The 20,147-nt window shown below is 36.2% G+C and overlaps 3 protein-coding genes across 9 annotated transcripts; 1 reads left to right on the forward strand and 2 right to left on the reverse strand.

The window, feature by feature from the left end:
• Window positions 1-313: 313 nt before the first annotated feature.
• LOC133692922 (zinc finger protein 11-like) lies at window positions 314-1,651 on the reverse strand. The gene has a single exon (XM_062114098.1). The coding sequence runs from the start codon at window positions 1,270-1,272 to the stop codon at window positions 670-672; it is 603 nt and encodes a 200-aa protein (XP_061970082.1). The 5' UTR covers window positions 1,273-1,651; the 3' UTR covers window positions 314-669.
• A 766-nt stretch (window positions 1,652-2,417) lies between these two features.
• On the reverse strand, window positions 2,418-15,490 carry LOC133692835 (myosin-16). Of its 7 annotated transcripts, XR_009841997.1 has the most exons (29): window positions 14,397-15,483; window positions 14,041-14,169; window positions 13,792-13,935; window positions 13,539-13,684; window positions 13,302-13,458; window positions 11,891-11,949; window positions 11,307-11,466; window positions 11,063-11,212; window positions 10,704-10,840; window positions 10,474-10,620; window positions 10,261-10,362; window positions 9,742-9,799; window positions 9,560-9,661; window positions 8,980-9,017; window positions 8,687-8,813; window positions 8,429-8,599; window positions 8,151-8,282; window positions 7,957-8,066; window positions 7,775-7,835; window positions 7,307-7,484; window positions 6,862-7,067; window positions 6,634-6,756; window positions 6,421-6,537; window positions 5,491-5,589; window positions 4,981-5,199; window positions 4,013-4,152; window positions 3,494-3,747; window positions 2,953-3,313; window positions 2,418-2,874 (listed from the first exon to the last, which is right to left on the reverse strand). XR_009841997.1 is itself a non-coding variant. In XM_062113983.1 (28 exons), the coding sequence occupies exons 1-28, from the start codon at window positions 14,397-14,399 to the stop codon at window positions 3,267-3,269; spliced, it is 3,516 nt and encodes a 1,171-aa protein (XP_061969967.1). In that variant the 5' UTR covers window positions 14,400-15,483; the 3' UTR covers window positions 2,418-3,266. The 7 variants fall into 7 exon arrangements, 5 of the variants coding, with proteins under 5 accessions (XP_061969967.1, XP_061969968.1, XP_061969970.1 ...); XM_062113983.1 differs by having other exon boundaries at window positions 2,418-3,313; XM_062113984.1 differs by having other exon boundaries at window positions 2,418-3,313; window positions 14,041-14,187.
• Window positions 15,491-16,521: 1,031 nt separating this feature from the next.
• LOC133691034 (F-box/kelch-repeat protein OR23-like) lies at window positions 16,522-19,668 on the forward strand. The gene is made up of 2 exons (XM_062111342.1): window positions 16,522-17,618; window positions 19,195-19,668. The coding sequence occupies exons 1-2, from the start codon at window positions 16,537-16,539 to the stop codon at window positions 19,484-19,486; spliced, it is 1,374 nt and encodes a 457-aa protein (XP_061967326.1). The 5' UTR covers window positions 16,522-16,536; the 3' UTR covers window positions 19,487-19,668.
• Window positions 19,669-20,147: the final 479 nt, after the last annotated feature.

Here is a 20,147-nt window from a genome sequence, read left to right on the forward strand (position 1 = left end):
AAAATTATTTTTGTAAAAGGTTGTTGCGTGGAAAATTCAAAGCATTAATTATTACTTGTTTAGAGGTTAATTAAAAGTGTAGTATAGGTTATATTTTGAAGTGTTTTTAATTTATAAATGTATTAATATATATATATATTAAATTTAATTTTTGATATCAACATATAAAATATATATAAAAAAATTATTTAAAATAATAATAATAAAACAACAATTCAACTGCAAGGCACGTAGCAGGAAAATGAGTTAAGATGAGAGAAAAAATGAGCTCTTACGGGGGAAAATAGTTTGCGTTAATTAGCAAGAGAAATACTCAACTAAAATATTCCTCTTCATCTTCCTTAATTACGAATTATATGTAAACAATGAAAGATGTATCTCAACAACTTCATCTTCGACTATGTTACAGCTAACCTAATTAACAAGGACACCGCCTCCCCAAACTAATCATGAGAGTTTAGAATTAAAAACATACTTAGCTGAATATTAAAGCCATACATAAACAGCATTGCGCATTAGTAATGTATGGTAGATTACGAAGACGGCAAGGATCATGCATGGCAGGTATTGCAAGCTGATCAGGCTGCTTAGAGATCGATAGAACCAAAGATCTAGCTACTGGTGTGAACTCAGAGTGGATATTAATGGACAGTACTCAATGTTTTTTTCCTAAAAACAGCCAAGTCGAAGCTCCAAATCCAAAACCTCCTTCGGATCTTCACATCTCATTTCCAAGTCCAAGCTAATAATCCCACTTGTCCTCGAAACTTTAAGCTGATCACCATCTTGTACGAAATTCTTCTTCGATTCTCCAACACCAACCACAGCTCTCATATCGCTTATCTTCCTTGTTGAATTTATACTCTGAGGACATTCAACTATGGATTTCTTTTCTGGGTAAGAAGGTGAAGAGAAAGAAGCGAGGAATGGAGAGAGCAAGGAATGATCATGAGTGTGATCAGGGTATGGTGAGAACTTGGATGAGGGATAAGGTAAAGGTTTAGGGTTAGACATGGAAGTAGGTTTTGGACATTCAAAAAACCAAGAAGGCAGCTGTTTTAGCCTGGCTCTATCTCTCCTGTGAACATTCATATGTCCCCCAAGTGCTTGAGCTGAGCTGAATTCTCTCCTGCAAAAGCTGCATGTGTAATTTCTTTTCGGCCATGAAATACCAGTTGAATGTTCTCCTTCAAAGATCACGTTGTTCCACTCCCATTTGTCTTTAACAGTGGTACTTTTCTGCAGATAGTTCCTGTCCATGGCTATACACATACACTTCCGGTTCAATCCAACGTAAGAAGATCAAATTAACAACAAACCAGTTAGTTTAAATGGAGGCTGAAAAGGGGAGAGAAAGCTCAATGAAGTGAGAAATGCTGTTGCTTCATGAACTCTCGGGCTAGTTATGAGCCAGAAACTGAAAATCCCATCAATGCAAGTGTACTCACCTGCAAATGTCTGCTGCTATATCTGTATATTACCCCAGCAAATTATGTACATTGAAAACTTAGGGCGCCAGCGTTGTTCTTTTTTTGCTAAATCCAGGGGAGATCTAGTGGATGGTTCTCTTACAACATTAATAAATGGTGGTTTGTGAAGTACCCCTAACTTTTCAAGACAAAGGGAACTAGATGTGTGACTATATATATTTATGTGTTAGGTTTAATGACAATATATATATATTGGTTCAGGTGATGATTTGAACAATTGAATCTGAAGGATTTGGTATGTGAAGAAGTGTTAGTCCATCCATCTATAGTAAATCATTATTTTTTTTGCTAAATTTGACTTTTAAAGGGACTGTTCAAGATTTTATTGGTTCAAATTTTAGACAAAAACTGAAAAAGATTTTGCAAAATTTTTATTCATTTACTAAATGGAAGTATTTTTTTCATTAATTTTATATTTACGCTAGCAATTTTTACTTTATTTTAGTCCAAAATATAAAATAAAAATTGAACAAAATGTTGACTATTTTTATTTTTTAACTGATTCTTATTCTTTTATAAATCCAAAGAAAAATCTTATGAGAGAAATAAATCTTATACATGTAAGAAATATAAAAACATGAAGATGAAAACTCAAAAATCATATCCATGAAAAATTACATTTTTACAACCATTAAATGTGTTTCATAAATACGTTTATCATCTTGTCTTTCATTAGATATTATAAGATAATTTTTACTTACAAAACCTAAATGATCGCTATGTAATTAGATGTTTAGTTTGTGATAGCAAAAATAATTAAAAAAATTAACTAAAAAATCAAATTTTTAATCTGTTTTTGACTTCTCAAAATCAAAAAGAGGAAGCATCAAATAATTAATAATAATAATAATAAAAAATGTTTAGACAGTAGAATAACCTTATATTTAAGAGAGAGAAAAAATGGAAGTAATTAAACTCGTAGGAACATGTTGGAAACTAGACATAAATTATAAAGAAAAGATGAGCTAATTCTCCCCTCGAAGATGCTCCAAAACCTCCAAGTTGAAAAAATTATACAGAACCATCTTACGAGTATTAATACAGCCAGAAAATGTTGAATGTATGTTGCAACTTCAACAACAGAGATCACGCATTAAGTAGCAAAGAGCCCAAGACATTCCGAGACTAAACAGAAGTGCCAGTTGATGATATAAAGGAAAGGGGATATCAAATATAATTTAAAGTGAGCATAATACTTGGAAAAATTGGAAATCCTTAAGACAATCTCAATACCAAAGGTGGTTTTCCTAAAGGGAATCGGCATCCGAGCTGCTACTTTGGTGCTCCGCGGCATGTGCAAATTAATGAGAAAATCCTTGTTCCCATGCTGCTTCTCTTAAAATGAACTTGTCGAGTTTGATGAAGCAGTGCAGGTTCCCTTGCACTTTTACATAGTTGAACAGTAAGTAAGAAGCAATACAAAGTGAAAGGCAAAACAAACTCATACAGCAAGTTGAGAGACCTGTGTTTTTCACTTTCAGCCCTTGTTAGAAGAAAAGGTAAACTCATCCGGGATGTTAGTAGTACCAACAATGAATTTACAATTCCATAGAAGTAACCTTTTGACCGTTTAACCTTGGTAATTACTGTAGAAATATTGAGAGAAACTCTAGCTATGTATATGATGTTGTGTGTAGAAGTCCAAGCGGAGGAGCCTACTCTATATGGCAAATGTGGTTAATATCTAAGCCAACAGGGATTTGTAGGAGCTACTCTGCCATGCCAACAAGTACAGACTGGATAGCTAAAAAGGAAGGAAAGCAAAAATAAGTTCCATCAGAAGAAGTCATCAAATGCACCCTCTTTATCACCGTTATCAGATCCTGCACGGTGAATCATCAATAGAAAGAAACGTCAGTCTTCATTACTGAAGCAAGGGGAAAATAATATTGTAACGAATTTCTGAATCATGTGTTGTTTAGTGGAAGAAAGAATTTAATGAAACGAGCTTTCATTTTAATGAAAATCTGCAGATACAATTTCAATCAGGAAAGCAAGCTGACCTGAAATTTCTGTTGTTGAAAGATCCTGAACTATCAGCTGGAAAGCATTAGGATCAGGGGAAGAGAAGTCAACTGAGGTAAGGTCAGGAACTGGAAAAGTGAAATCAGAGTCATTGGATGAGGCATCAGAGTTATTGGGAGCAACATCAGCCTGAACATCAATTTTAACGGGTAGGGAAGTTGAATTTGAGTTCGATGAAGCATATAAGATCATTTTCAGCTCTGCAAATTGATCGGACATGGAATATAACATCCTGAGACACGCTAAAACAGGTCATGTATTAGTCACACTAAGTATTAGTTTATAAATTGTCATGAACAAGGCAGATGTGACAGTGCAGAGATCCAACAAAGTGTGAAGAGTGGTTCAAACTGTCATATAGACATATCGCACCTTATTTCATACATTACTTGTCAAGGATGCAGTGTGTTGGACTCTATAATTGACATGCAACATAAATCTAAAAATATAAATCTTAAGGCAAAGTTATTCTTTTCAGTTTATCACACTATCCTTACTTGTTCAGTGAGGCCTGAAGTCGATAGACTCTTCCTTCAGTTTCTTCTAGTTTTTTGCGTCTTTTTTCACTTAATTTGCAGACTTCTGCATATGTCCTTTCAAAATTATCAGCTCTTTGTTTTTCTGACAACAACAAGGCCTGTCCAACATAAAAGAAGGGCCTACATTTATTAGAATCCAACTATAGGATTTAGAAACCAAAAACCACATTTCTCATAAACAATATAAATTACAAATTCTAGCTTGAAAAGTATGCAAGCAAGGACAAAGAGATTTTGACTATTAGCAAAATCTGGTCCTAGTAAGATGCTTTCACCATTTTAAGTATTCTGACAAACCTACTCATACATTAAACTGTTAATATTTATATTCGTTTTCTCAATTGGCAATGGCATAAACTGTTTTCTCACTTTGAATTCTTTTCTATACCAGGTAAAAAGACAGTAACTAGCAAAAACAAAAATGCTGCCTTTTAACCAGCAACACCCTGAAAGGATAAGGATAGGGGGGAATTCAAGAATAAAAGTTCCCTATGAAATACTGGCATTCTGTTAACCTTATTTTCATGAATTTCACGGTTGCCACAAATTGAATAAAGCAAATAAAAATTTAAGCAACTCTACAATTAGACAAAAAATAATTTCAAATAGAGAAATGTCCCATAATCTTTTAACATTGATTACATTTTCAACTTAAAAAACCGAATTTCTCAGTTCTTTCCTCCTGAATATTGAATCTTTTCTAAAGTCATTTTCTTCCCCACGAGTTATTACAGTGAAAGCATCTTGCTAGTTGTGTGATTAACCTTGTTCCTGATTAGGGGGGAACTTCTGGAATAGACGCCTTTGTGTTGTGTTAATCACCTTCTATTTGTCCCTACTATTTAATTGTTAAAACTGATCATACCCTTGAACTGAGTGAAATTGAAAATTGGCAAATGACAGAGCTCTGAAGTGGATATCATCACCTTCAATTTTTTCACTTCAGCATTGAGGTTCTCAACCTTCTTAGAATCTGAGATTGGAGTTGAGGTTTCTATTACAGCAGGATGAACTGCAATTGTTCTCAGTGCAGCATAATGTTCCTCCGGAGGCAATGCATTTGTTTCGTCAACTTTGTTTTGGGAAGTTTGTAGAGAAAACCACGACTCATCTATTTCTTGTGTTTTTGTTTCTTCCAAGTCCATCTGAATATATAAATTTGAACATCAGAAAGATTGTCACTCATATAAAATCGCAAAAATACAGAAGGCACATTCCTAAAACTCACGAGGGCTACAACCATTCTCAACATATGTTGGCAAGAAAAGATCATCAACAACATGATTGCAACTAAGGCCAATAATTGTATGAAGCAATGACCAATATTTCAGTCAATACAGCCCCCATGGAAAAGCACAAAACCAAAATATACAAATCTTTTCCAAACAAAGAAAACATGTTGCTTTATATGGCATTCGTATCTTATCTTATCTTACCTTTGGATGTTTTTCTGACGGAAAACAGCATCTGAGTTCCTCCACTTGTTTTTCAAGTTTATAATTTTCTTCTTCATCTGAACCTGTTTCTCTTATTGCCTGAGGAAAACAGAAAATGCACAATAGCGCACACAACTCAGGAAAGAAAACTGAGAAGCTGTATTCATAGAAAGGTATCAATCTTTGATACAATTACTTTACTTTAATTATCTGTTAAACATAATGTATTTTGCACGCCTCTCAATTCCCAAGGGGTTATGTTTATTCTTACTTTATATGTGTGTTCAATAAATACTTCCAAAATGAGACGTTAACTTCCTACCTGTAGATATAAATTTATCCAACCTGTCAACCACTTCTCAATTCTCAAATTCAAGTCTATTATTGCTGATGTTCCACGGGAAATCCTTAATGAGACCAAAATATGACATGAGAAGGGAACCCAACAGGCAACCCAAGATCATCTCAACTGGGAACCCACCAAGAACCTCACTCACTATTCACCGTCTCATCCAACAGATCATCTACTGTCGAATATGCATGACTTACAAATAAAAGAGAGGAGTGTGCTGGACATTGAAGCATGCAGCGAAAGGTTCCAACAGCTGGTTTTGTAAGTTCCCTGCAGTTTTAGAGAAGTTTGAGGGCTTTTAACATGGAAGCTTCAGGAATGGAAGCGGAAGTTACTTGGAAGCCCGTGATCCAGACTAGGAATAGCTTCTGATTTGAGCCAATCTAGGGGTACTAGGTGCTCCTATACCATAATCAAAGATTTAGTACTTATAGAACCTCTATAAGTACTTAAAGGAAATAAATATTTAAGTGAGTGATTACAAGTGATAGTTTCTAACTGGTACATCAACAGTCAAGAAAACATGACAATGGAAGCACGAACTAGTTACTAAAGATTTATCTTATGTTGATACCTACCATCTTTACATTTGAATGCTCCTTCCCAGCAGTTCTTCTCCATGTGCACTGAGAGATAGCTGATGCTTTTTTTAGTTTCTTATAGTAAGAGACAGCTCTATAGCGACGCCAGTAAGCCTGAAAATATCTTAAAATAACTATCATTCTGGCAGAACATCACAAACAGCCAGGTATACAATCTGTCAAGGAGCAAATAAACAGATAGGTAATAACCTGGATGATAATTGCGGCCTCTGAATTCTTGACCGTTCTTCCCCTCCATCTTCTTTGTGAAATAACTGATGCTTTCTTCAGCTTCTTATAGTATGACACAGCTCTATGACAGCGCCAACAAGTCTGCAAATACTTAATTTAAGTAATGATCTTTCTGGTAGAACATGGCTAACAACTAGATCTGCAATTGCACTTGTCAAGGAACATCGAATCAGCTAGGTAAATAACCTGAATAATAGTTGCTGCCTTGGTTTGCTCTCTATATCTGAAATTCTTCCGTGCAGCCATTGCCCGAAAACCTGTTTGCACCACAAGTGCAGATATTCTAATATCGGTATATGCCCTTCTGGCCAATTGTCTACGCAAATTCTTTTGAATTTTGACTGCTGCCACCTCCTTTCGCTTGTACTTGTATAATTCACGAGCAAGTCTTCCTATACGTCAAGATTAGCGTGAAATTAGAAATAAGAAATAAGAACTATTGATACTAGCTGATCAAATCTCCAGATAGAAAAAAATGCACTGTTCAGGAAATAAGAGAGTCAAGCGACTCAAGCCGTGACCCAGTAACCACGAAAAACTTCCACCTAAATTCTATAAAGAACATCAGCTAAGAAATTCGGATACATGTCAACATCCAAAAAACAGACTACATGGTTGCTAATTGACTCACCTCTCCAATGAGATTGTATATGAATAGAGGACTTCCGCAATACAATGTAATCTTTACGAGTGGTGTAAGTTCTAAAGTGCCTTTGGATAACTGTAGCTGAGTTGCGAAGTAATCTTGCTTTTTTGGCATCTAGCTCAGCCATCTGTTCAGCTCTTAGAAACAACTTTGTTTTCCCCATCTGCAAAGCATTTATCCTCCCTAAACTAATTAGTGATTTCTAGCATTGAAAGAATCAAAATGACAAGAGCAGTCGCAGCAATGCATATTTTTTAGCTTAACCATGCATCAGCAGCAAATAAAGCTCTCGTTTTTTTTAAACGATGTCACAGTTCTCATTTATAGCACGATAGATGTGGGTGAGTACTGATATGCATATCTGAAGCACTAGCATCAAAGGTTATAATTGTAACGTACTGGGCTGAAGATAACAAGAAGTTGCATAACATGTGAAAGTAGTTATAGCATTACCAGATATCCTTTGAGCTCCATCTTTTCCAGAATCCATTTGCATGCCACCTTTTCTTCATAACTGTTACAAAACAAATGATCTCAGGACATGAACCTGGAAAATTCTGCAAAACATTTAAGTTCACCCAGAAGAAAACACAAGAATTATTTTTATTAAATTTGGAACATAAAGAAATACTTACTTCCCTTTAAAAATCTCTGGTGCAAGAATACCAAATCGAATTAGGAATTCAGAGAAGGTCCTATGAGCAGGGTAACCAGCACATTTGATTCTGATTACCTCTAGAACTCCCTACATGAATTACTATTTCCTTGAAACACATACAAGTAACTAGTATTAGACAAGACTTCAAACAAAATTCCAAATTTTACTTACACCAGAACGTAACTGTTGAATGACATTGATTTTATCAAATGTCGCAGGTTTTAATAAATTATTTGGTTTCACACATCGAATGTAGTGGGGCTCTGTGGAATTCAGTATATCCATCAATTGCTGTAGTTGGATCTGCATCAAATTAGGTCAGAACATCAGTGTCATGATTCTAGGTGCTATGATCACTCATGATAAATGAAATTATCCTGTAAATAAATGAAGCTTTAGTGTGGTAAAGTTTCCACCATGGTTCCAAAAGAGAAGATAGCAAAGAAGACCTTAAAACGGGAACAAACAGATGAGAACTTGGATGGTTTGGCTGACTCCTCTGAAAGTGGAGGAAAGAGACCCGCTATAAAAGAGCATTTTGAAGCACTCAACAAATCTTGATGTTCAGCAACCACGTAGTATTTGTTTTTGTCTAAAAATTGACCAGACTGATATTGAACCTGAAAAATAAGTGCATGAAATGATAATGGCTTATTCAAATTGCTAGCCAAGTAATTGAAGAGTATAATGCAGGAATAACAGCTCACCTCTCCAGCATAATGAACAATGGTAAAATCCGAGCGAGTCAATTTTGGCTTGATGAACCGCTTATGATCTTTGAATGTTTGGTAGAGCTTTTGTGCAAATGTCTCGTGAGTTGATTTTGGAAACATGCTGCAAGAAAAAAATGCTCACCACTTAAGCAATTCACTAACAAAAATTAGAGGACCCTGCAAAGAAAGAACCTTTAGTGGGATAACATGACAACGAAAATTGCACAGAAAAAACAAATTCCTATGATTAATTCTGCAGGATTAGGACAAAAAATATATAAACATACCATGCTTCGTCAAGCAGAGCAATTATCCCACCCGGTTTCTGCAAAAGAACTAATTAGAGCTCTTATGCATCAAATTTCAGTCACCACCAGATCATCTACTAAAAGTTGAATTGCTGACAGAGAAATTCATCCACCAACTTAACAAGGATGATAAAGAAAATGCACCAGATATATGTTTTCTTTAATGAATACCATTCCCTTATCTTCTTTATGATTTATAACCTGACCTCTGAAGCTAAAATATACAGAGGGTGCAAACAGTAGAGAGTCCTAGGATACATTCACAGACAACAGTCTTAGAGTTTCCAAATGGAAACAACATGGTACATTGCCCAACCAAAATGTTGCCACATCCTAGGACCTAAATATTGTTCAAATGCACTTCTCTGTAGGGCAAACCCCTATTAACAAAATCAAGTTCCACTTAATGACTTCTACTTCTGTTAAAAGGGATATCAGGCATATAGCAATCATGTAAGCCCAACCTCCCTTACCGCTACACTGTGATTTATAACTACAGGGAAATATAAAGAGAACCATGTAGGAATATACAAGATTGAAGAATTCAGAAAGTATAAACCTTTTCAATAAGATCCAGAACATCTTGATTATCAACAAATTCCACATAGTTCCAATTGATTTCCTCTTTTGCATACTCCTCTTGCTCCATCTTGAATACATGCTGAAGGGAACATGGCTTTCAGATTATAGGATGAGAAACATGAGCAACTAAAAGACAATCAAATATGACTAACCTCATACCTGGTTGAAGTGTTGTTGCAGCTTTTCATTTGTAAAATTAATGCAAAACTGTTCGAAACTGCCAATGATGGTGAATTAATTCAGGTCAGAATAAAAATTTATTCCAAAAGGATGTAATATGACATCAGATGTTGACATAAACTGTAAAATGACTGCTCAAAGGTGGAAGGACTCCCAAGTTTCTTCGTTGTAGCAAGGTAGGAGCTCAAGGTTCCCTATGGCTGTTTGTTCAATGACAAAATAAGAAATGAGATTCTCCACTATCTTAATGAGTTGTGATTCAGGACCCCCAGTCCTGAATGGCAGTATAATGTAACCCAAGCCACTAATTATTGACAATTCAGAAAATTGTAACTGCACCATTGATCAAGAAAGTGCCATGCCATGGTCCCTTCCTTCATAGGAATGCATTTTCACATCCAACTGTCTATCTATCCAATTATGCGTGCACATGTATATGCATGTACCTACTTTTGTGTGAATGTATGAGCATTATTCGTTCATAAAATCAAGCATTACCTGTTAGCCTTAAAGCTTTCGAAACCATAAATATCAAGGATCCCAATCAGACATTTTGAGTTAGGATCTTGCCCAATGGAGACATTAATTTTATCCACCAACCTGGACAGAATAATCGTAGATGCATCCTTAGAGGAACATAGACTAAGAAACCACTTTAATGTTCTATAAGTTACCAAGCCTATAACAATGATCCATTAACTACCCGCTTACCACTCAAACAAGCGAGAATATATTGTCTTGGCCAAACCATCCCTGCTCACTGCTGCAGCATGAGGATCAAGACTTCTCTTGATGATTTCTTCTGGGGTTATCATTACACGCTTACACAGTGCATCTTCCAATGAAAGAGGATCGCACCTGAAACAATATCAACTCATATGACATTGAAATATGAAAGTGAAATGAAATCTAACCATAAAGCTATGGATCTCTAGTCTCACATGAGAAGCTCTGCTGTCATTTGAAGATGAAATAGGGATTGCTCATCTTTTACTACAGCTGAATCAATGTCTTCATCCTTTTCAAAATTGATATTACCAAGATGAAGAATCGCAGCCACAACTCTGAAAATAGCATCCTGGGAGAGAGATTGCAGTTATCATTTACGAACAAGTTTAACACTTTCCTAGATGATAAATTTTATTGGCAAAGCACAAAAGAACAAATAATGATACATGAAATGCTTACAGATAATTCTATCACTAAAGGCATATCATCATCCTCAAGATAACGAGTTTAAATAATACAGGACAAGAAATGAAAAGAACAAGCATATTAGGATCAATAGCAGAGGCCAGACCTGCTCTTTCTCATTTATCCCGACAACATCCATGGCTCTCCTAGTGGCGATATACTCTTGGGCATCACTAACACCAACCAGCTCATAGCAATTGGATTGATTAAGGTAGTGAAAAGACTTGGGATTTCCCAGCTTATATTTCTCAATCTCCTGACAAGACTCAAAGTCTATTAGCTATAATGATGGCTAGATACTTGATTGACTACAAAGGTAGGAAAAAAGAATATCTAGCTAAGATACCTACCTCATGTGGTGCAGCACATAAAAGGTAAAAACAGTGATAGTTGCGCTCTGGGTCAGAAATTTGGCAAACACGAGACCTCTCGAGAAGATAAGTTCTGATAGCTGCTCCAGATATTCTTCCCTTCTTATCAAACTGGATCTCAACAAATTTTCCAAAACGGCTGAATCAAAATAGTCAAGATGACATCAGAAGGTAGAGACTGCCATCTATGCAGATGAGTGAAACACATTCACAATCATCCACTCTCTCTTAACAGCTGGAAAAATTACATGTGAGAAAAGAGAGGAGGTATAATCTAGATACTAATAGGTTGATGTTCTCTTGTAACTATTTCCAAAGTTAATTAACAAGCCTGCAAGTATGTGAGGTCACAGTATGTAAAAGCTTGTGGTGCTTGTAGATGCAAAGACATTCTTTAAATGTTTCCATCCTTTCAGGATACAAATAAGATAACTCTGAAAGGGATCTGCTTCTATATACATGAAAATCAAATTAGAAAATAGTGTCGAACAAGGTATTTTCTGATTAAGCAACAAGCACGACACAAACTAAACGGAAGAAAAAGCAGGCATGATATTTCTCACCTAGAATTGTTATTTTTAGCAGTCTTTGCGTTGCCAAATGCTTCAAGAACTGGATTTGACTGCATAGCACTAGTTAGTACAATGACTTAAAATTTTTCTAAGTAAAAAATTCAATGAACATAGCTAAAATGAAAAAAAGAGGCAACCATCTAGCATTCATTTTTCAGCTTCGGTTTTTACAAATGATGAAAAGTAATTAACTTTGGGTCTCATTACAATAGGAAAAAGAAATGCAAATAAGCATGGAAAATCCTACATTGAGCTCTAATATAGGAATACATGTTTGTCATACATTTAGCTCTAGAATTCTTCAAATGTGCTTATGTAAAGCTCAATGGTATAAGGGATCCAACTTAGGTAAAGCTCAATGGTATAAGCCTATAAGGGATCCAACTTATGTCATGCTCAATGGTATAAGGGATCAAAACAATAAAAACACTGTGATCAACAAAAAACCACCCATAGAGCATCACCTAATCAAACATGCTAAAGTTACCAACTAGTCCAAGATATTGTCCTTGATAATCTACTCAGTTTCCTGCTTCTACATAATACCAGGATGGCTTGCATAAAGCAGCATGTGTCCACCGAGACAAAACTGACTAAAATTTTAAACTATGCTGCACATACCTAGGTGATTCAATCATGACCAAGATAATTCATTACTGAATAATGTATATCCAAGCTATATGAAGTAAAAGGATCAGACCAAGAACAGTTCATGACCTCCACCTTAATAAACCACTAGAACTGAATAACAAACATGCCTAATTTTTCCTGTTTTCTGATATGCAGGTCCATATCTGGGATGATGGCTTGAAGGATGATATTAGCTAGTTTTGCATCATATGTGGTGCCTCTGGTCATATTCTGGGAAAATATCTTTTTCTTGAAGCATTAAAGAAAATATGCAATGGTATCTGCTTGATTTGTATGCTGTCCACTTCTTTAAAATTTTTCATGAGTTGCTATAGAAAACTGAATTTGTGTTATTTCACTGTTATTATTATTTGTTCAGTACCATATTTTGGTAAGCAGTTCTGCATGCCAAATTTGCGCTCCAGTCTATGAGAAACCATTGAGGATTAGAACATTTATTTCAGTTACACTAATACTTCACAAAGGATCACAGCAAAAAATTATGACTTGCATGTTTCCTTTTGGTGTATTATGCTACACTAACATGCATGCATATGTTCACACTTGGAATGGTGTATATTTAATTTGCCACCGAGTCACAACCTGCTGTGAGTGCAGTGTATTTTTTCAGTTACATACCATCTATATGTCTAAGAGACTTCATGCCTTATACACTTCTCTGAAGAATTTACTTATCACTTTTATTTGTATAAAGCACAGGCCCTTTCAAAACATTAACTAACATGAACCAGAGATTTATCATCCGACTTACTTCTAGAACTTGCTGTTCAACAGTCCGTCCTTCAGCACCAGAATGGCCTCCCAAATATGCAAGGTAGCGCATGAGCATTTTAGTTGTTTCGGTCTTACCAGCCCCACTTTCACCGCTGACCAGAATTGAGTTGCTTCTACCCTCTTTGATCATTTCCCTGTTTCATATGTTAGTAGATAATTCCCATAACCTGTCAAGCAAGAAATACAAAATGAAACACAAACAATACATACTCACCTATATGCAACATCAGCAATTGTAAAAACATGAGGGCTTAGTCCTTCAATCCTGGCTCCTTTATATCGCTCCATCACGTAAACATCGTATAAATGTGAGAGTGGTTGAAACGGATTGACAGCAATAAGAATGTTTCCACTATAAGTCTGCAGTGACATCAAAACATTATAATACAGTCACACTTGATGAAGCAATTAATTTCTTACTATAACGAACATCAATCAACACAACTTAAAAGACAAGGTGATCTTACATAAATTTCATTGATTTCATATCTAGTTGCCAAATTGTGAAGGACTGCAGGCTCATGTAAATACTGCAGCCTAGTCATGTCATCAACTCCACCGGAAAGAGCCTCCACATCGTTCGGATAAATCCTCGATGAACTTACAGCAACCTGCTCAACATGAGAATAAAATGCACAAATTAGACTGCATAATAATAAATAATTTAAAACAACTATCATAATAAATTCAATTTCACGACGAAGAAAATCCCTTACTGTCTTTCCATCACTAGTTTGAACCTCAACTTCATCTTGTTCAATATTAATTACAATTCCATCTATCCAAGCTACTTCAGGATCTTCAACCCAAACATGAGAACCAATTTCCACATTCGCCGGCATTCCCTGCAACAGTTGAATTTACTAAAAATAAATGAATACTTAATGATGCAAATGTAATAATGGAATAAATTGAGATAATTAATATCAACAATTTTCAATTCCAATAAATCTTGTAAAATAATATATATATATATATATATATATATATATATATATATATAAAATTAATATCATCCATTTTCAATTCCAATAAATCTTGTAAGGAAAGAAATTGATCAAAACTCACATACCATTATAATCTTCCAGGTATCGACAGATTAATTCTGCATTAAAAAACCATTGAAATCTATGAAAGAGAGAGACGCCATGTTCCAGTTCCAGTTTTGTCCCCAACGCGGCACTGAATTTACCCAAATTATCGTGAAAGAAATTATCTTGGTGTGGAGCTGTCGCAGAAACCATCAATTTCTCCATTTTTGTAGCCTGTCTCTTGAGCCGCTTTTGACGGAGAAGCGGGTAAAAATGCCACCCGTCCCTTACTATATTTAAATTAAATTGAATTAAAATCATTATTATTCTCTCTTAAGAGAAGGGAAAAAAAAAAAGAACCACAAAGATTTTTTGGAGCTACAAGGGGCCAAAGCCCGAAATCAAAAAGACCCATTGAGTTGGCCAACAAGAGAGTCCAGAGCTCCTCTGGGACTACATCAAGTCTTTTCATCGCTAGATCCATATCATCTCCAAACCTGGCGCACCAGTCAGCACAGATGTTGCCCTCTTTTCGTATGCGCGCATGCTTGAAAATGAACTCCTATGGCCTTCCTCTTGGTTGAGAGATTTTTCAGAGAAAGGGGGAGTGAGCATCCTGCGACCAATCCCTATTACGCAGCATAGTAATGACATGTTGAATATCACTTTCCACGGTGATTTTCCTTTAATCTTTGTCCCATGCAAGTTCTAATCCATGAATGACAGCCCAAAGCTCGGCTTTAATTGGTGTGCAAGTGCCAGGTTAATTTGCATGCAAATCCCCCTAGAAACCTACCTACCACACCAGCCCCTGATAATAATGCCTCCAGCACCAGCGTCTCCCGGATTGCCCCTACTAGCTTCGTCGATATTGAGTCTTATCAACTTCTTGGGAGGAGGCGTTCATGTGTAGCTGCTAGGTCCCACCGCTTGTTTTCCCAATAGGTGGGCCTTGGTGTCTTGGTGATGTCCATGAAATTCATGATAGCAAAGTTGTAGATATCCTTGAAGTCTCACTTATTTCGCCATCTCCACAGGCTCCAAACAGCAATACGATCTTTTTAAGTAACCTTTAAGGTTGCTTATACACCAATCTCCCCGATAATATGAGAAAAACATTTACTTTTCGTCATCAAGGAGGAGCTTGGAGCAGGATAATCACGAAGAACATGAAACACAGATTCAGCAATACCCTGTCAACAATAATTTAAAATCATAAAAAATAATAATTTAAAATAAATAAATCAAAATTTTTAAAACTCTTGAAACATCTCTAGATGAAAAATACAAAATTAAATTTTTTTAATAAAATATAATATTTTTCCACTCTCTAAATTTTTATGGAATTTAAATAAATATATTTTACAGGTTTTCTAAGTGTTTCACTATTTTCAAATAAAAAACTAAAATGAAACTAATACAATATTTTTCTTTTGTATATACATAATTTTTAGCAAAGTAAAATACTAATTTTTTTAAAAAGACAATTTAACACTCTTTTTAACTATAGTTTTAAAACTCGGTTCGGCTTGACAGGTCAATTAGAGACCCTGCTGATCCAAGGTTGAAATCAAACTGAATTGATGAAAAATAAAAAAAGTCACGACCTAATATAACCTGGCGGGTTAACCTGGCAAAACCCGGTTGCAACTTGTTGATTTTATTTTTTACTAAAACGACGTCGTTTTGAATTTTTTTTAAAATAAAAATTGACCCGGTTAATCTGGTCAAAATTCAAAACTCGAGCCTTAAACCGAGTGAATTAAAAACTATGCTTTTAAATCTAATAGTGGATTTATCTACTACTTCTTTTCCTAACTGGGTTACTTGAATTGTCACCTCAGAAAGTCACGTTGAGACTTCATAATTTTTTTATTTGATAATAAGTAATATCTACTAATTTATATATTAGTTTTTTTAATAATTTTAATATATTAATATTAAAAATAAAATAAATATTTTAATATATTTCTAAATATAAATACTTTTAAAAAATAACTTAGAATTCAAGTACAGTTAGTTTGCGTTAAAGCTTCCTAGTTTCTTGTACTGACTTTAGAAGGAGCAATTAGGACAAAGATTAGGACTAACAACCATTCTAATCACCAATTAACCTTTCACTAATCCAAAAGTCAGATACGGATGATGCTCACCTGCTTCCACGTGTCAAATAACAAAGAAATGTCAAATCCACGGAAGGCCCTTTTAGCCTTTTCAAAAATCTTTTTGCCCAACAAGCTAAAACGAAGCAGCTCCTGCTGCTGCCAAGGATCGCTTGAAAAGAGAAGAAAGAAGAAGAAGAAGAAGGAAATGGAGACATATGCCTCGTCATCATTATCACAGCTTCAAATTAATGAAACCCAAACCCTAATTCCAGGTCTGCCAAACGACATCGCATCACTAATTCTGTCATTGATCCCATACTCACACCATGCCCGCGTCAAACCTACTTGCAAATCGTGGCACACCTTTCTCTCCTCAACCAAAGCCCTATTTTCACTCCGCCGTCATCCCCGCCGCTCTAACCACCTCTTAATAATCTTCCCGCAGGATCCATCCATCTCTGCTCCTTACCTATTCGACCCGCAAAACCTGGCTTGGCGTCGACTCCCACGCATGCCATGTAACCCTAACGTCTATGGACTCTGCAATTTCACTTCCATTTCGATGGGCCCTAATCTATATGTTCTAGGTGGGTCTCTCTTCGACACCCGGTCTTTCCCCATGGACCGTCCTTCTCCAACATCGTCTGTTTTTCGGTTTAATTTTGTTGATTTCTTGTGGGAGGAACTGTGTCCAATGTTGTCACCGCGTGGTTCTTTTGCCTGTGCGGCGGTACCTGATTCGGGGCAGATAATTGTGGCTGGAGGAGGGTCGAGGCATGCGTGGTTTGGTGCGGCGGGGAGTAGGATAAGTTCGGTGGAGAGGTATGATGTTGGGAAGGGTGAGTGGGTGGCAATAGAAGGGCTGCCGAGATACAGGGCAGGGTGTGTGGGTTTTTTGAGTGGGGATGGGGAGGAAAGGGAGTTTTGGGTGATGGGAGGTTATGGAGAGTCGAGGACGATTTCGGGGATTTTTCCTGTGGATGAGTATTATAAGGATGCTGTTGTGATGGACCTGAAGAAGAGTGGATGTGGGAAGTGGAGGGAGGTTGGCGATATGTGGAGTGATGCGGGTAGAGGGAGGCTCGGGAAGATTGTTGTTGTCGAGGAGGATGAGGGCCGGCCTGCTGTTTTTATGCTTGATGAGAATGAGATTTTCAGGTGAGTCATTAGATTGTTTGTCCTGTTATTGCTGTGAAGTTTTTTTGTATTGTTAGTGTTTGATCTGTCTTTGAAGTAAGAGTCGACAGCTATCTGATCGAAGTATTAACTACCTCATTGGTATTTATAGTTAGGGATTCTGCTGTGTAATGTTTCTTTTAGATGTTATTTGATTGTTCTCTGTCGGATTCTGTTGTGTTACGTAGAAGTAACAACAATTCAGTTTCATTTAATGAACTAGAGAGCATTTTAAATTAAGTAGAGTAGATTGTACAAGTAGGCATGTAAACTATTGCAGCAACTCAAGGGCCATGGAATACAGGGGGATTGAGCAGCTTTGTCCTTCCAACCAGCCAGGAAAACTTATTCGTGTTTTATTGGTCCTATGGTTAATCGCCGCTCGTGCATTCTAGTTTTCCAGAATCGGGTCTCTGAGGCCAGCTGGCACAGGTTTGGGGTGGACAAAACTGCACAAATTTTATACATGGTTATTAGATTGCCAAATACGCTAGCATTAATCGATAACATACTATAAACACGTGTTTTTTCTTGTGTTTATATCATCCGTTGTCTTCACTGTATTGTATCTTATGTGTTTCTTTACCTCAACTGTCAAGAGATTTGATAAAAAAAAATGCAACAAACTCATTTCCCCTTGTATTCCATAACAGATTGCATTAAACAAGATGAATACTAAATAGGATCAGTCAAGAATCTTCATGAATTAATGACACGTCGCACATAAACAAGAGTAGGTTATATTGTTTCCTTTTTTTCTTTGATATGCTTTCGCTTTTCGAGTTGTTTTTATTAGTAATTGCAGTTGGTATTAATATTATTGGATTATAATAAGTCTTGGTCACTGATTACTGCCGGGATGCTTAGCTAGGCAATGTGGAGCCTATTGCATATGGTTCTGTAAATGGCTGTCTATCGTGAGTATTCTAGTCCTTTTAGCTTCTTATATCTTGAGTTTTTTTAAATAGTCAGGGTTAACATTTGGTAGGATTTTCTTAAAATTCAAAAACAGTAGTTAAGAAATTAAGAACATCACCCATACTGAAATATCATCCCATTGAAGAAGCTTCGCGAAGCTAATTTGAAAACCATTCCTTCCAATTTCAACTTACCCTTAGATATTTTAGACTCTCTCCACTCTCATTATTCAAATGAAGCATCAAATGACATATTCCTTGTTTTCTTTTCCCAGAAAAAGAAAATTTTCCCCTGTTCCTTGGGCAATGAGAGAGAAACATTTGTTCTGGTGTCAGGATTTGCATTTGAAACTCATTTGCATTGAATTCTTTGAATGTAAAACTATTATGAGTGGGAGGTCAGTTGAAGTGTTTGCCACTGTCTTTCATATAGGAGATGATGCAGATTAATATGTGTTGTGTTTGGCTATAAATATTGATCTTTGCACTCTCTGCTCACCATTCAATGATCTGATTTGTGTTTCCATTACAGCCCTCTGTTAAGTTTCAAAACATGGTCGAGCCTAGTAACCATCTCTTTCTCTTTTTTTGATTTTTTGGATGTTTCCTTGGTGGTGCTAATTCATGTGTTCTCATTGCAGATATGACATGGCTTCAAACTCTTGGCAGAGAGAGTCCATTGTACCTCGAAAAGCTCCTCGCAACTCCTCATGTGGTTTTGCTGTGTTGGATGGGGAGCTACATGTAATGACTTTTCTGCGAGGAGATGATTTAGTCAAAACTCAAAGGTCACGGCAGCAGAAGAGGGGAGGAACACTTTTCGTCCAAATCTATCATCCTAAGAAGAAGACATGGAGATCACTCGTTACAAGACCACCATTCTATCACTCGTTGGATTTCAAGACTGCAATTATGTGCACCATTCGGCTTTAGACAATTACATCTTGTGAATATCATAGTTACAGCCACCCGATTAATGTAATAATTGTGTTGCCTGAACCTTGCCCTTGGCACATAGCACATGGTGGAGGCCAATGTACATACAGAATGATGAAGCACAGTACGGCACCGGTTTAATTTTAAATGAATGTAACTACAACGTTTTCTTACATAAATATGTAGTGTGCATAAAAGCAACATAGTGTTATCGAGCTTTTGTAAAGGAAAAGATGTCCTAATAAGTATTTAGGTGCTGGAAATAACATATGCCCATTTGAATTTCTTCTCGTTCTAGGGGTATTCTCTGTGGCTCTAACATCCCAAGGAGCTTTATGCAGATGAAGTTTTGACACTCTAGTTGAGTGGACTCGATGTTCATCTGGAAGGAACTGTGAACTAATGGTTTTCTTTGTCGTGGCTCATGTGAGTTCGCGAGTGGAAAAACTCAGATAGGATTGAGTCGCATGCAAGCCCAGGCCATTCTTTCCTTTAGAACAGCTGAATTTTCTATTCTCTGGCATAACTTTGTCAAGGGCCAGGACTCAAAAACCCCTGTTATGAATTACCAACTAAAATCATCCAAGTGATGCAAGTACGTTAGTATTTTATACTCTCTTTAAATCCTCTTTGTTTTGCAAAAAAATAAAATAAAAAA

The sequence above is a fragment of the Populus nigra genome, chromosome 4 (genome assembly GCF_951802175.1).
Source record: "Populus nigra chromosome 4, ddPopNigr1.1, whole genome shotgun sequence".
Taxonomy (NCBI): domain Eukaryota; kingdom Viridiplantae; phylum Streptophyta; class Magnoliopsida; order Malpighiales; family Salicaceae; genus Populus; species Populus nigra.